Source organism: Sphaerodactylus townsendi, unplaced genomic scaffold (assembly GCF_021028975.2).
Source record: "Sphaerodactylus townsendi isolate TG3544 unplaced genomic scaffold, MPM_Stown_v2.3 scaffold_201, whole genome shotgun sequence".
In the NCBI taxonomy this organism is placed as follows: Eukaryota; Metazoa; Chordata; class Lepidosauria; order Squamata; family Sphaerodactylidae; genus Sphaerodactylus; species Sphaerodactylus townsendi.
The window spans coordinates 1-15,179 of record NW_025950365.1 but is presented as its reverse complement, the minus strand read 5'-3'; the positions used below and the strand labels follow the sequence as shown (position 1 = coordinate 15,179).

Here is a 15,179-nt window from a genome sequence, read left to right as displayed (position 1 = left end):
TATCTCCGCGTCTCGTCTCGTTCTTGCGCTGACCACGTGGGTCGACTTCAAAAACCAATCCAAAACCCTGCAAGCACCCAAAGAAACAGCAGTGGAAAAACACCAAAGAAGGGAGATTTAAATATGAAGCTTAAAGTTCTTCCCACAAACCTGGTAACAACAACTACAAGCTTAAATAAAAACTCTTTAAAAACACAAAGAGCCAATTACATAACTTTGACAGAACCAGAACAGAACAAGGAAAAATAAGCAGTAATGTTTAACTTTTGGAAATTCTTAAGTAATCGGGTCAAACCAGGCCTGTAGCCTCCCCCTCCACCTTTGGGCCTAGGCTCTCAGTCTCCCTACCACCACCACTGCTGCCGCCACCAAGCCAACTAGAAGCAACTAACACAAACAGCAAATACATTTTTAAAGCAATTAAAAAGAAAATAAAGTGGTTCAGTCAAACCCTTTGACGCCTTCTTCACGCAGGAGGGTCTCCAATCTGCAGCACTGTAAGTGATCCCAGGAAGACTGGTGCTCCAGAGACCACACAGAGGGAGGACAAGTTCAACAGCTGAAGGCAAATCTTGAACTGTCATTCAAAACCTCAGTCTGGATTCTGGAAAAGTTTGGGGTCCCTAAGAACCAGCACTGTACTTTATACTGTCTGACCAGACACCAAAACTCCAGAAAATTGGAAATATCCCAAGGAATAAAAACCTTGCCTGATAAGCCAAGGAGCAGAGTTGACAGTTATGTGCACTATTGGCCACTAGCAGCTTTCCACCACCACCCCTCTCTGCAAAGATGATAACTCTGCAAGAAGCTCAGCTCCCTGAAGAAAGGTACTAACTCCACAAGGACCTCAGTTCCCTGCCATAGCTTCACAAAGCAGCACCCAGAACTCATTGGGCACCCCCACCCCAAAACTGTGTCCAGGCAGAGGTGCTGCTTAAGACAGGCAAGTGGGAGCTCAGAATGAGCAAAAGAACTTGCCAGCTCTAGCTTTATAATATTGGGTCCACCCCGCGCCCCCCCCCCCATTAGAAGTGGAACTGAGTGGGCGGGGCCAACAATATAGATCTAGAGAACCCCTGATGCTCAGTCTGGCCCTGACTTCAACCAGGCTTGGTTCAATGTTTAAAGCTGAGCCCCAGCCTTGCTAAATCCAGGCTCAAATGGGCCCTTGCTGCTCCAGTCTCCATGTGAAGATTGGGGGTGGGGTCAGCCAACTAGCCGGCCCCACAGCTGAATTCCATGTGGAGGGGGGGTGAGTCTGGCTGGCTCTGTTCCCATCTCCATGTTCAGATGAGTGTGGGGTGGGTCCTGCTGAGAGTTCAGTACAGGGTACAGCAAAGAGTGGTGTAATCCAAGCCCAGAAGTGGTGCTTGGCCTTCAGAGCCCTCATGCACCCACTACTCACAATACTGCTCCCTGCAGGGATGCATAGACGTCATTGCTCTATGGGCAGGCCTGCCTTCCCTCATTCCCAGTGGCCCTGCCCAGTGGTGGGATTCAAATAATTTAACAACTGGTCACATACAAGCACCATTTTAACAACCGGTGCTGCCGAAGTGGTGCGAACCGGCTGAATCCCACCACTAATCCTGCCTGCCTTCCATTATTCTCTAACAGCAAGCCTGCTTTCCTTCATTTCCTACGGGCAATCATGTATTGTCAATGGGCAAGAAGACCTGTGTCAGTGTCAAAAATATTATACACCTTGGCCGAAAGCCCCATAGATTTTGTGTAGGGATGGGTGGAGGAAGGGGAAAGTGAGGATGGGATATGAGTCTGAAATTGTGTGCATCAAGGAATGCTGCTGTAAATTTCGTTGTGCGTGCACAATGACAATAAAATGCTTATGCTTGTGCTTATGCTATTGTTAAATCCAGCACCATGTGGAGGAGCAGGAAACAAATGCGGTTCACCAGATTCCAGTCTGCCACTCATGTGCAGTGTGAAATTAAACTCAGTTCTCCAGACTGAAGCCCGCTGCTCTTAGCACTACATCACGCTGTCTCTGCCAGCTGAGTCCTGCCATTGAACTCGGGGAATTACACATCAGCAAAATGCAACACAATTTGAAACAAGCTCCTGGAGGGCTAATGAATCCCGGAACGAAGGCGCCCTCCTCGGCGAGGAAGGTTTTCCAAAGCCCTCCATTACCTTTCTTTTGCGGCTGGCGCTGCAAGCAGCCTTTTTGCCACAAGGGGCCAGCAGAGAGCAGTTCAGGCGCGTTCTCACGTGATTCAGCATTTGAGCAAAAGCGGAGCAAAGGTCGGAGGAGCGTGGGCAGTGCGTGTCGCTTTTCTCCTTTCGCGTGTTTCTGCAGTCCCCGCTCGCAGATTCGTCTGCCCGCCGAAGGAGGGTTGATGGCGGCCGTCCGGGAAGGCTTGGGGAGGAGCAAGAAGTTGGTGGATTTGTTCTACGACGTGGTGTCTCCCTACTCCTGGCTTGCGCTGGAGGTCAGAACAATCGGGTGAACCGAACTTTTCTCGCTTTGGATAAGTTTCTTTTTCATTCTCCCCGCTGCGGGATATGGCGTTTTTTGGGCCGTACATGGCGGCTCTTTTTCGTTCCTTCTGGCGAGTTTGAGCAGGTGCCCAACGAAACGTCTCACCTGCAGGACTTGCAGTCTGAACTTTGCCTCGGTTTGCAGACGTCGAGGGTCATGCAGCATTGGTCCCTTCCCGCTGCAAACTGCTCGGCGTAGGTGCCGTTTGTGCCTCAGAATGGGCAGATCTCGGAAGCTAAGCGGGGGTACTTGGATGGGAGACCACCGAGGAAGTCCAGGGTCGCTATGCAGAGGCAGGCAGTGGCAAATCCCATCTGTTAGATCCTTGCCTTGAAACTCCTGTGTAGTCTTCGTATGTCGGTGGCAAAAAAGAGCATATGTAAACTGGCATAATCTGAAAACTGGGGTTCACAACTGTGGGGGGGGGGAGTGTGCATCTCCTGAACCTGCAAAAGTTTGTGAGTGTAAATAGTATAAGTATAAACAACAGTTATAAGTATACATGTGTAATGTTTTTGTAATTCATGTGTAATGAACTCCAGCAAATTATTCAGAAGTGGAATGTGATTCAACAGTGGACTCTAATCTGGAGAACCGGGTTTGATTTCCCACTTCTGTATATGAGCAGCAGGCTCTTTATCTAGTGAACTGGATTTGTTTCCCCGCTCGTCCTCATGAAGCCTGCTGGGCAATGACCCCTAACGGAGATATGCATGTGTAGCCATCTGGTGGTGTGTTTAGGACCCCCTGAACAACTTTGGTTTTGGAAAAGAGAGGGAGGGGGAGTTGGCTGAAGCCCTTTCTTTCCCACCCCATGATCCTGACCCAGGACCCACATAATTGATTTCCCACAAGGAATTAGCAGCTGCAAAATCTTGTGGCAATGTTGAGGTAGATCTCCCTTCAGTTTTGTCTGTAAGTCTTGGTTTACAACTGCCAAAGAACAGGGGGGTAGAATGGGATACTAACATGGTATTATTCTATCTAGAGCCTGAGAAAACCATGTTCTGATCTCTGCTTGACCATAGGATCTTGAGTGAGGGCAGAAAGACATTGTAAGCATTTTTTGCTACAGGAGAGAGAAATGTGATATAAATTGTGTACTGTTCCACACTATGCTAGTGTGCATGTCCTGACCACGGGTCAGCTTATTCTACATTTTGCAGTGTGTTTTTAAACTTAAGAGAAACTTTCCAAAATGCGATTCGCATTTTGTGTATATTTTCTACCCTCTACGTTCATGTTTTGCTTCCAGGCTGTTCCCTCAGCAAGCTCATTGGTTTCTCTGGGATCACACATAGTCTTTTCTGCCATCTAGGAAGACTTAGTGTGTTGATATCTGCTGTGGAAAATTTGCTTTGTGTTCTCCGGCTGCTGGGTTCAGACTTCTCCCCCTCATCTCGTGTGCTGGAGGTTGTGGCAGACTGGTAACCAGTGCATTTATTGTTCTCTCTCTTGTAGGTTCTATGCCGGTACCAGTCCATCTGGAACATCGAGCTGCGTTTGCGGCCCACATTCCTTGGTGGGATCATGAAGGAAACAGGTAGGTATTGAATACTATGTAACAATAGGAATATTTAATTATTAAAATAATTTATACCCCACCTTTCTATTGTCCATGTTCAAAGTCCAGTTCTAATCAATAACAGTAAAATCCAGCACAATCAAATAACACAGTAGCAGTTTTTAAAAAATCAAAAACACAACAGAATTCACCCCAAAAACATAAATGGCTGCTTTTTAAGATCTCAGTTGTTAGAACTAGATGTTTAAGGCTGTCCAAAATAAAAACATCTTCCTCTGACATTAGAAGGAGCAAGCCAGGTTTCCGTAAGAAGATCTGTTCCAGAGTCTAGGCATCATCACTGAGAAGTCTCTCTCCTGAGTCCTTACCAAATATACTGATGGGATGGAGAGTTAGCAAACAGGCTGTTTTATATGGGACTAAGCCATCCTTCAGGTAACCTGCTACAACGTAGCCATGGTTATTTGACAAAAGAGTCTACTGAGGAGTAATCCTAAACCTCTGAAGTTTGATTTTGGTCACAGGTGTTCAAAAAGTATTTCACATTGATCTTGTTTCCTCAGATGCAGTCTTATCCTAGGAAAAGAATGCTGCCATCTTCTGAGCTATCAGTGCCTGGAAAACCAGATTCTTCACCATACTGTCTTGCTTATTATTATCAATTATATCAAATGTTCCCTGCAAGCTGTACAGCTGTGAAGTCACTATATTCGTGTCGGCAGGGGGAACTCTCCCAGGTGGCTCAGTTCTGCTCAGTGTTTGGGAAGTTCCACGCAGTAGTGGGGAATGATTAGAAGGACTATTGATTATATCTGTTATGAATCAGAGGTATAAGGTGCTTTGAGGTTTGTTGACTCTCCATAGCAACTGGTTGGCCACTGCATGAGACAGAATACTGAATTAGCTGGACCGCTGAGCTAATCCTGCAAGATTCTCCTTGTGTTCTTATTTTCTTAAAATACTTTGGTAAAGATTGGCCACAATTTTGGTTCTCTGTGAAGATGGCTTTAGTGCTTGGGTTACCCCATCAGGGCACGACTTAGGCTGAGTCTTCTCTTGTTATGATGGACGAATGGGTGGGGGGGAGTTTTTCTTTTTCTTTTCCCACAACATGATGTTCTTCTCAACAGGTAACCAGCCCCCAGCAATGGTTCCCAAAAAAGGCGAGTACATGAATAAGGACCTCCCTCGGTTGGCAAAGTTCTACCAATTGCCGCTGCAAGCCCCAAAGAATTTCTTCGAGACCGTTATCAAAAAGGGTAAGGAACTGAGACCCCAGAGTGGAGGCTACCTGATCTGAATAGCCTCTGCCTAAGTGTCAGGCCTATGATTGATTCAATGACATTCTCTGAATTTTCTCAATCAGTAGTCTTTATTGGAATGAACTTGGAACTCCTGACATGTGCAAAGCCAGTTCTGACCCGCTCCCCGAATGCCCATAGCTTTATCACCTCCCTCCTTCTGCCCCTTAGCTACGCAGAGCGGGGAAGTTCTTTCCTTAGACCTTGGGAAAGAGATAGAGCCATCTGGCCACCCTTCCCTTTGCGGAGAAGCCCGAAGATGGCCCTGTCATCTAAAGTTGCGAGCAGAGGGAGAGAGAGAGAGAAAGCAAGCACTCAGCAACCCAAAGAGGCCCCAGACATTAAGCATTCACTGACACTAAGACACTAGAGAGCTGCTGCCAGTCAGAGTGGGCAGTTCTCACCTTGATAGGCCAAGGAAGGGGAAGAATAGCTTGGGTTTATGCCCTGTCATTATCTCTTAAAAGAAGATTCAGAGGGGCTTACAAATTCCTTTCCTTTTCTTTCCCCACCACAGACACCTTGTGAGGTAGGTGGGGCTGAGAGAGTTCTGAACAAAGTGTGACTAGCTCAAGGTCACCCAGCAGGAATGTAGGAGTGCGGAAGCCAATTTGATTCACCAGGTTGGAGTTCACCTGCTCTTAACCACTACACCATGCTAACTGTCAGCAGGGAATTGCTTCCTGTGTCTGTGTCTACTTCTCCCTTCATTTAAAAGTTATTAGGCATTATGGTACCTGGCAAAAGCTGTCTGGGGTTTCTTCTCAGAGATGGCCATGGTAGACTCTTACTTATATTCTGTCAAAATGAGGAAGGTAGGGTTAAGGTCCGGGGTAGGAAAGTTGCTGGAGTAAGTGGCTGGGATTCCCAGGGCCAGAATGTGAGGTGAGTTGTATGTAAGTTGCGCAGTATGGGTTTTGTGATCAAAGGCTCTGAAGACTACGCCATCCTTCCTCAGAATCCGAAATTGTGATATTTTGTAGGTGCTGCTTGAGGAGTGTTGGCTCAGATACTTTGACTGTGGGGAGTCTGAGGGCGTTTTGCCATGGCCATACCAGCTTCCTGGCAGCGTGGAGAGCCTTAAGATGCAAAAAAAAGCCTCCTCACCACTGGGAAGCCCACATTGGGTTCAATGGACCTATCTTTTTGCTGGTGTAAGTCTCAAGCCCCAGCCACTGGCACAACGGGGGCAGTAGCTGGGAGGAAGCAAACTAATGTTGGCTCCTCCTCCAGTCATACTCCCAGACTGCCCCTGTTATGCCAGCCGAGGGGGCTCAAGGACAAGTGCCCTGGAGAGAGCAAATCTGCCAGCGGGACTCCACACCACTTCCACCAGTGGATTCAGCACCCCCCCCCTTTGGATAGGGCTGTTAGGCTGATGCTTCATTGAGCAGGGGGTTGGACTAGATGGCCTGTATGGCCCCTTCCAACTCTTGTGATTCCTAGAGCCTGCCAGAGTTTATAATTGGAGACCTAGTTTTTTCCATATACTTTTATAAAGAGCTCTCTGCTGGATTGATTATCTCTTGTCTGAGAACAGCATATGTACTTAAGTCCTTTTTTACCCCACCAAGGAGCTCTGGATGGCATTCATGGTTCTCTCCCTTCCTCCACTTTATCCTCCTAACAACCTTCCAACCTGTGAGATGACTTCGGCTGAGAGAGAGAGAGCACGCGCGCAACTGGCGCATGCTCACCCAGCAGGCTTCCATAGCAGAGTAGCGAAGCAAATCTTGGTCTTCTGGGTCCTAATTCAAGATTTCCTTTTTCATGTCACTTTTCATGTCACTCTCTGATCTTCTTTAAGTTTTTCTCTCTTTTTCCTACACTCAGGCAGTCTGCCCGCTATGCGCTTTGTTACTGCTGTGGACATTGCGCAGCCACAGTTTGTGGAGTCTGTGTCTAGAGAACTTTGGATGCGCATTTGGTGTCGAGTAAGTATTCTGTTGGATCAGGTCTTCTGATGCAATATTTCTGTGCCCCTCATCCTTAAGTTCTTGAGATTCCCAGGCAAAGAATCTGAAATGGTCTCGGCCAGTTTGCAGGTTTGATCCGTCAAGCTAAGTGCAGCCACGTAGGACTAACGTACGGGCACCCAAAGTTTTGTTAAACCTCCTTTGCTAACTTCCTGCCCAAGAGCCTAAAAAATAGCAGTTATACAAATACAAATTCATAAGCTGTTTGCCAGTGCAAATCAAAAGTGGAGTAAATGATTTGATTTGCACTGGCATACAGGTTTGTGAATTAAATATATGGTTACGGGCAGATAGTTGGTCTTTCATTACCATCCCTAATATGAACTACTAAATGAATAGATATTGCTACCTTGCAGTAATTATATGACCTAGGTTTAATTGGAGTTCCATAATCAACCTTCCTGCCAGAATCTGAGATTTTTGCACTATTTTGTATTATGTAATAAGGATTTATCTGCCTGGGTACTTTGACCTCTGAAGAAGACATATCTAGCTATATTACAAGTTATGTGCAATCAATATGATGTTTTGGTGTTGTTGGAGATGCAGTCTTTTGATTCAAATTTCTAGTGAATTATTATGTTTTTAAGTGTTTAATGTTTTTAACATTATTTCTTTAAACACTGTGTAATAAAAACTTATTGTATATATTGTTATATTAATTACTCCTTCTACTTTTTGCAACCTTTTTTGGTTCCTGTCTTATTACACAGGTTTGGTTTTGATTTCCCTTTTGTTTTCTGTGTGTTTTCATTCTGTGGCCTTACACTGCCAACTGGCCAAGAGATAATGTCCTGCCACTTTAATAGAGGCTTATGCCAAAGTAAACATTTTGAGGTGGGGGGGGGGGGGGGGGTTTGCTGTCAAGTCACAACTGACTTATGGTGACCCGATAGCAGGAGACTAACAAGGGTTGTTTGCCATTGCTTGGCTCTGTGTAACAATTCTGATGTTTTGGGGTGGTCTCCCATCCAAGTATGAGACGGGGCTGACTGCAGGTAGTTTCCAAGATCTAATGCGATTAGGCTAGGCTGGACTTTCCACGTTAGTGCAGATAAATATTACTGTTTTTAAAGAGTTCTGGACTCCACGATGCAACAACACACAAGCCTTTATTGGCATATAAAACAGGACAAAATTTTAAAACAAAACAAGGTTAAGAAAGGCAGTTAAAATTACTAATTTCCAATATAAAATTTGCAACAGTTTCACAAAAGAGCACATCAGAGCTGTTCAGGAGATTGGGTATCTTATAACACTCATGCCACTGAGAACATTGCAAGAAAATGGAATTCATGTATTTCATGCGTATCTTATTGTATTTAGGGCATAGAAACAAAGAATGGTCAAGTGTTTCAACCGTAGTCATATCACATGAACAAACTCTTTTAGAACGTTCCATATTCTTAAATTCTTAAATTTAAATTCTTAAAAGGAGGTTTAAATATTCTTAAATATTCTTAAACATTACATCTTGCAGTAGCCAAGGCTCTCCTCTGGGTGGGATTAATCAGCAGACGAAGATATGCTGCCATAATTCCACACTCGCATGGGAGTTTTTAAAGAGTTCAATCTGAGCTCTGCGGACCCAACTTGTGTTCTTTGCATCCACACAGCAACTGCAGGGAATGGCTTTCTTTTTTTTTCCAAAGGAGAGCCCAAATGGGTTTAAAACGGCACCATGGGAAAAAGAAAGCTCCAGTCCCCTCCAGCTATTTCTTGTTCAAAAACCATGTTAGGAGGAGCTATTTCCTTGATTTGGCTGAGCCACATGAAATACACCCAGAGCCGCAAATTTGTGTAAATAACTGACCCGGCTATGTTTTTTGCATAGGAAAATAGCTTGTTGTGAGGAAGCCCCACCCAAGACTGTTCTGAGCCTCTGGGCTCTCTGAGCTGTTCCAAGTGTGTATTTGGGATCTCCCTTTTTCCCCTTTAGAAGCTATTCTCTGCAGTTGCTATAACTCTTAAAACCTGACTCTTAATGTTTGGAAATGGTCTGAAACTTTTCATGACATGGAAGTGAATAGCATGAATAGCTTCTTGCAGATTAACATGATGTTAAAGTGGACCAGTTTAAAATGTGGGATAATTTAAACATGTACTGGGTTGCCACAAGTTGAGCAGATCCAGAGCATGTGAAATGGTAATTTAGGAAACTTACTGGGCAGTAGTGCCCTGAAGCCCCAAATTCCACACCTCCTTGCATACATCTGCTTCCGTTTGGTTCCTCACCAGTTGTTGAAGCTTAGGCTAAAGGGATTTTTTTCCATATAGTGTAATTGGCTCCAGTCAAGTGAATAGGCTCCTTGCTTAGGTCTGCTGAGGCCATCAGGAGTTATTAATCATGTTGAAAGGCTTATTTTTTGCCTGCTCTATTTCTTGTTCATGAGTCTTTATAACCAGTTGCCTTCCTTCTCCAGGATGAAGACATTTTCCAAGCAGAGAGTATTTTGGCAGTAAGTTTCTTCTCCTTGCTTTGACAGTGGTTTCCTCTCAGCATTCAAGATCTAGTGTAGTACTGAGGGGGAGCAGACCCCTGCCATGCTGTTTTTCTCTCTCAGCTCATTTCTTGACCATACCTTGGAGGAAGAGTAGCATATAAATGTGTAGTGTTTGGGTATGTTGTTTCTTTCCCTCATAACCTTAGCTATGGATTCCTTGAGGATCTAAGTGCCTTTTTTAGATTAAAAAAATCAATGTGGGTGGGAACAGCAGAAAAAGTGATATGGCCCTTGTATATCCTAAGCCAGTGCACCAACTTTTCCAGGCTCAGGACCTTCCGCTGACAGGAAGTTTTGTTACATCAGTCATGTGACTGGAAGAAGAGGATCTAGAGTTGTGAGGCTAGTTGTCAAGGCCAATTCTGTGAGCAGACACAAGAGCTAGAGGCAGAAAGCATGAGTCAAACTCCTGGAAGTGTACCATAGTGAGGAGCAAGCTAAGGGCTGGAGCCATGGTGGCAACAAATAAAATAGCAACTGTTACCCACTTTGGGTTCCTGAACCACATGCTGAAGTCCACCGCCTAGGCTGGAGGCCCAGTGTTTACTTCATGATCCAAAGAGAGAGATCAGTGCCCAGAAATACATATTGTCCTGCAGAAGGACATCTGTCAGTATCTTCTATGCATGAGGAGGAGGAGGAAAGTCTGTAGTTCAATGTGTAACTTAAACAGAATTTTCTGCCGCAAGATAGAGTGCTGGTTTCAGTGACTTTATAGGGGGATTGGACAGATGCATAGAGTGTTAAACCTACCAGCAGTTTATTGGGCATGATGTCTAAATGGAAGCTCCATAGTTAGAGGTTGTGTGCATCTGAATATCTGTTTCTTGGGAGGAAATGGCAGAGGATAGCTACTGCTTCCATGTCATGTGTTTGGGTTTCTGAGATTCCTCTAGCTTGGCCCTTGTGGAAGCATAACCAGATGGAGTTTTTACCTGATCCAGTCAAGCTGCTCCTCTGCTCTGCTCTGCCTGGTGTTCAGATGGTCTCATGACTAATCCCTCTTCTCTCTGGTAAGGAAGGCTGAGAGAAACTTCAGAGAACTAGCCCGTTGTGAGGGAGTTCCAGATGTGGCAGGTGAATGTACAGTACAGAACTTGAACCATTTTTAACTAATTAAAACGTGTAGCCCTGACACTTGATCCTATCAGGTATCTGCCTTCTGTGTGATTGTGTGTGTCCATTTTTCTCTCTCAGGCAGCAGAGCAAGCAGGTATCCCCTTGGATCAAGCCAAGAAGCTCCTGGAAATGAGTGCCTCAACTGAGGTGAAGAATCGCCTGAAAACGACCACTGATGAAGCACTGAAATATGGGGTGAGAGACCAGTACTTCTTCAGACCCTATAATCAGGGCTGCTGAGAACCCCCGACAAGTCCCTTGGCAAAGCTTCCCTCTGAGGTCTCTTTTCACGTGGAAACTAATCACACAATTTGCCCTTCTCAAGAAGGGCAAGGGTCTCTGGGGCTGTGCTCTCCCCACCCCCGGCCCTTCCTTGAGTTGCCTGACTAGCAACTTGATTAGTCCAGTGGGTTTAGCTGTCTTTGTTTTAACTATGTGGATATAAGTTGGCATGTGACAAAATGGATATTTCTGATTGGTGGCTTCTTCAGACACATTCAAAGCATCATTGTGATGGTACATGCAACAAATTATTTCATGGGCTTTATTTGTAACCCACATTTCTCCCTAGTGGGAGACCACAGTGGCATATGCCTTCCTCCTCTCCTCTGTGTTATTCTCTCAACAACCCTGTGAAGTAGGTTTGGGTGAGGGGGTGTGACTAGCCCATGGTCATCCAGCAAGCTTCAAAAGCAGTTGGGGGAAGAAGAAAAGAGTTTGGATTTATGCCCTTCTTTTTTCAATCATAAAGACTCCCAAAGTGGCCTACAAACTCTTTTCTGTAATCTCCCCACAACAGACATCTTGTAAGGTAGGTGGGGGGGGGGGGTGAGAGAGTTCTGAGAGAACTCTGACTAGGCCAAGGTCACCCAGCAGGTTTCATGCGGAGGAATGAGGAATCAAACCCAGTTCTCCAAATTAGAGTCTACTGTTCTTAGTCACTATGCAACATTTGCTCTCAGGTTGGAATGAAACCTGTTCTCCCAGACTATTTTTTTCCTCTTGGGCCAGATTTAGTCTGGGGGCAGCACTGTTGTCAGACCTTCACTTGGTGATTGTTTCTCATTCTCTCTCATTCTTTCCAGGTGAACAAAAGCTTCCCAAACAGTTTTGAAGGGTGTCTTCAGACAGTTTAGTAACATGGAAGCATGAGGACGTTGTCATATCCTCTTCTGCAGTTTCTGGCACCATGTGCAGTTTATTTAGTTTTTTAACTAAAAAGTGAGAGAGAATCCAAGGCCAGTTAACTGCAGAACTGGCAAGCACAGCAAATGGTTTGGGCAGCTTCTTTCTGGGCAGCTTTCCAGCACAGTAAGGGCTAGGACAGGGCTAAAACAACATTCAACAATATGACCTTCTGCTTCACCTTTTGGTGACACATGGCATCACCTCCTGCCCTCTGCCTCACCAGAAACTTAGATGAGGTGTTTTTGCTTTTTTCAGGCATTTGGCCTGCCCTCTTATGTGGCCCACGTGAATGGCGAGCCTCAACTTTTCTTTGGTTCTGATCGCTTGGAACTCCTGGCAAGCATTTTGGGTGAGTGCACTGAATGTGACTGCTCTGTTTTTGTTGATCAGGCTTTTTAATTCCATGGGCAACCGCCCACAATCTTTGGCTGCTTGAAGATGCCTTAAAAATGTTAAGGCTGTAATCTTCTGCATATTTACCTGGCTGTAGTTCCCTTTGAAACCTTGAACTGAATAGCCCCAGGTTGGCCAGATCTTATAAGCTGAGCAGGGTTGATCCTGTCTAGTATTTGGATGGGAGACCTCCTAGGAATACTAGGGTTGTGATGCAGAGATTCCAAGCTTTAGTATAGATCCCTTTATGATGCTTTTGAGTGACATCCAGTGTTCCTGTCCACCTTTGCGGAACCTGGGAATGTTGTCTGAACTTCATTTAAATGCAGTTGTAATTTTTGCTGCTTCTGCCACATGAGTATTTTTATTGATTCATCACCATCATGTCTCCAGAGACTTTGGCAAGCTGCAGGGCCATATGCACCTCACACTTTAAAAAGGATAGTTGTGATATTTGTGTTTTGGCAATCCAGATTCTGATCTCAATCCAAAGAAATTCCTTCATTGTGGAAAATGATGGGATGTAGTGGGAAAGGACTGGTTTTTGTGGTACTGCTCCAGCATAGGCTAACCAGCATGGGAAGAAGCACTACGCCTAACTTCCTGAGAGGTGACCTGATGTCTAAAATCCAAAGCACTCCTTATATTGCATTAATAGTAATTGGTATATTATGGGCCAGCAGCCTAATATCTCAGGATAGTCCAATCTCATTGGGGCTGGGGAGCTAAGCAAGGATAATGTTTGGATGGGAGATGCAGAGGTCGGCAGTGACAAACCACCTCTGATTATCTCTTACCTTGAAAAGCCCATGGCCTTGGGGTGGCTTTGAGTTAATTGCAACTTGGCAATTACTATTCACTGCGGGCAGTATTTGTTACAGCAGTTTGCCCCTTACTAGAGTTTTGGATAGACCAACTGTTGCTTCCATCTGACTGATTTGTTTCACAGGAGAGAAATGGTTGGGGCCAGTGCCTACATCTGCCAAGCTCTAACTACAAGAAATCGGAAGAACAGTAGTAGGGTACAACTAAGCAAGAAGACAGACTTTGAAGCATTGGCCGTACCAGCTTCCACAGATTCCGCCCAGGAGGGCTGATGGGCGGAGCATACCCTTTTAGTCCAGGATAGAATGACACAAGACAGCACAGCACCTGCGCAGCTCCCCACCCATGCAGAAAGCAACAAAACGACCACCTCCAACTGCAGTGTAACTCACATGGGTCAGTTGCACATCTGTTCTCAAGTGCTCTTGACCTGTGACCCAGAGGACACATGGTTCGGGTCAGTTTGCATCAGCAAGTCTGGATTTCCTAGAACGTGTTAATGTGGGGGCTTTAGTGGGTTCCCACATGACCTATTGTGCCTTGTTTCCCAAAAGTTTGAGTATAGCCAGTCGAGAACCACCAGCGGCAACTACCATGACCAGGAAATGTACATGATCTGTCTCAGAAACCTCCTCCAGGCAAACTAGGTGTTGAGAGACTTGCTCATCTTGTGGGATGAGACAGCAGTGGAAAGAGGATGAGATTGACCCAACTTCCTGGCCTGTCACGGTTTTGAGGAAAGACTAGACAAGCAGATGTTCTCTGCAGTAGTTGAAAGTTCTCTGGTGGTAGGGAGAAAGATTGGCTCCTGGTACCCTTGAGTCTGCTGGCTCGCTTTACCAACCTGCTTCAGGCACTGTTGACAAAAAATAAAATTGGTTGGTGGATTGAAGGGGATTGTCAATTTTTATAAAAGGTTGCATCTCTGTGCCCACGTGACCACAGATACCCTCTTCCCTTGCCTGCCTGCCTGTGTCTTTTAATTTTTATTCAATAATGTGACCTTTAAATGTGAAATGGTTTCATTTGATTGAATAACAGCTGAGTCTGTTTTATTGCTAAGAACCTTCCTGTCAGTTGACTTTTCTGTAACCTTTTTCTTAATTTGAGATAATTCCCATATGTTTTGCATAATATTAATAAATCATTCTCTCAGCTCTAGAAAGGGAGTCAGCAAATTTCTGAATACCCCTCCTGCCCAAGTAGGAAAACTATTTGTATTTGTTTTATAAGCAGTTTTAAGTAATATTTATTTATTTATTTATTTATTAGGTTTATAGACCGCCCTCCCCCGGAGGGCTCAGGGCGGTGAACAATATAAAGAGCACAATCAATTAAAATACAATATAAATATAAATTAGGATGGCTCTGATAAAAATAAACCTTACTCTATTAAAATGCAGCATTAATAATTTAGTTCCAGATGGCGCCTACTATCATTCCCACAGAAGCCCCAGAGTGGGGGTTTATAGGTCTTCATGATGTCAAAGAAGAACAAGAAGGGAGGGAGGGAGGGAGGGGGCCACTATCAACGGCTAGTCTCCCCAAAGGCCCGGTGGAACAGCTCAGTCTTGCAGGCCCTGCGGAACTCAGCGAGGTCCCACAGGGCCCTGACAGCTGGAGGAAGAGCGTTCCACCAGGCTGGGGCCAGAGCTGTAAAGGCTCTGGCCCGGGTGGAGGCCAGCCGTATCATGGAGGGGCCAGGGATCACCAGTAAATTGGCCTCTGCCGAACGCAGAGACCGGTTCGGGACATATGGGGTAAGACGGTCCCGTAGGTACGGAGGCCCCAGGCCGCCTAAGGCCTTAAAGGTTAACACCAACACCTTGAAAATGATTCGGTATT

General features: G+C 45.3%; 1 protein-coding gene across 1 annotated transcript; it reads left to right on the top strand.

The window, feature by feature from the left end:
• The first annotated feature begins 2,221 nt into the window (after window positions 1-2,221).
• GSTK1 (glutathione S-transferase kappa 1) lies at window positions 2,222-14,495 on the top strand. Its single transcript, XM_048482747.1, has 8 exons — window positions 2,222-2,453; window positions 3,965-4,046; window positions 5,159-5,287; window positions 7,163-7,263; window positions 9,729-9,764; window positions 11,007-11,123; window positions 12,372-12,465; window positions 13,459-14,495. The coding sequence occupies exons 1-8, from the start codon at window positions 2,361-2,363 to the stop codon at window positions 13,500-13,502; spliced, it is 696 nt and encodes a 231-aa protein (XP_048338704.1). The 5' UTR covers window positions 2,222-2,360; the 3' UTR covers window positions 13,503-14,495.
• Window positions 14,496-15,179: the final 684 nt, after the last annotated feature.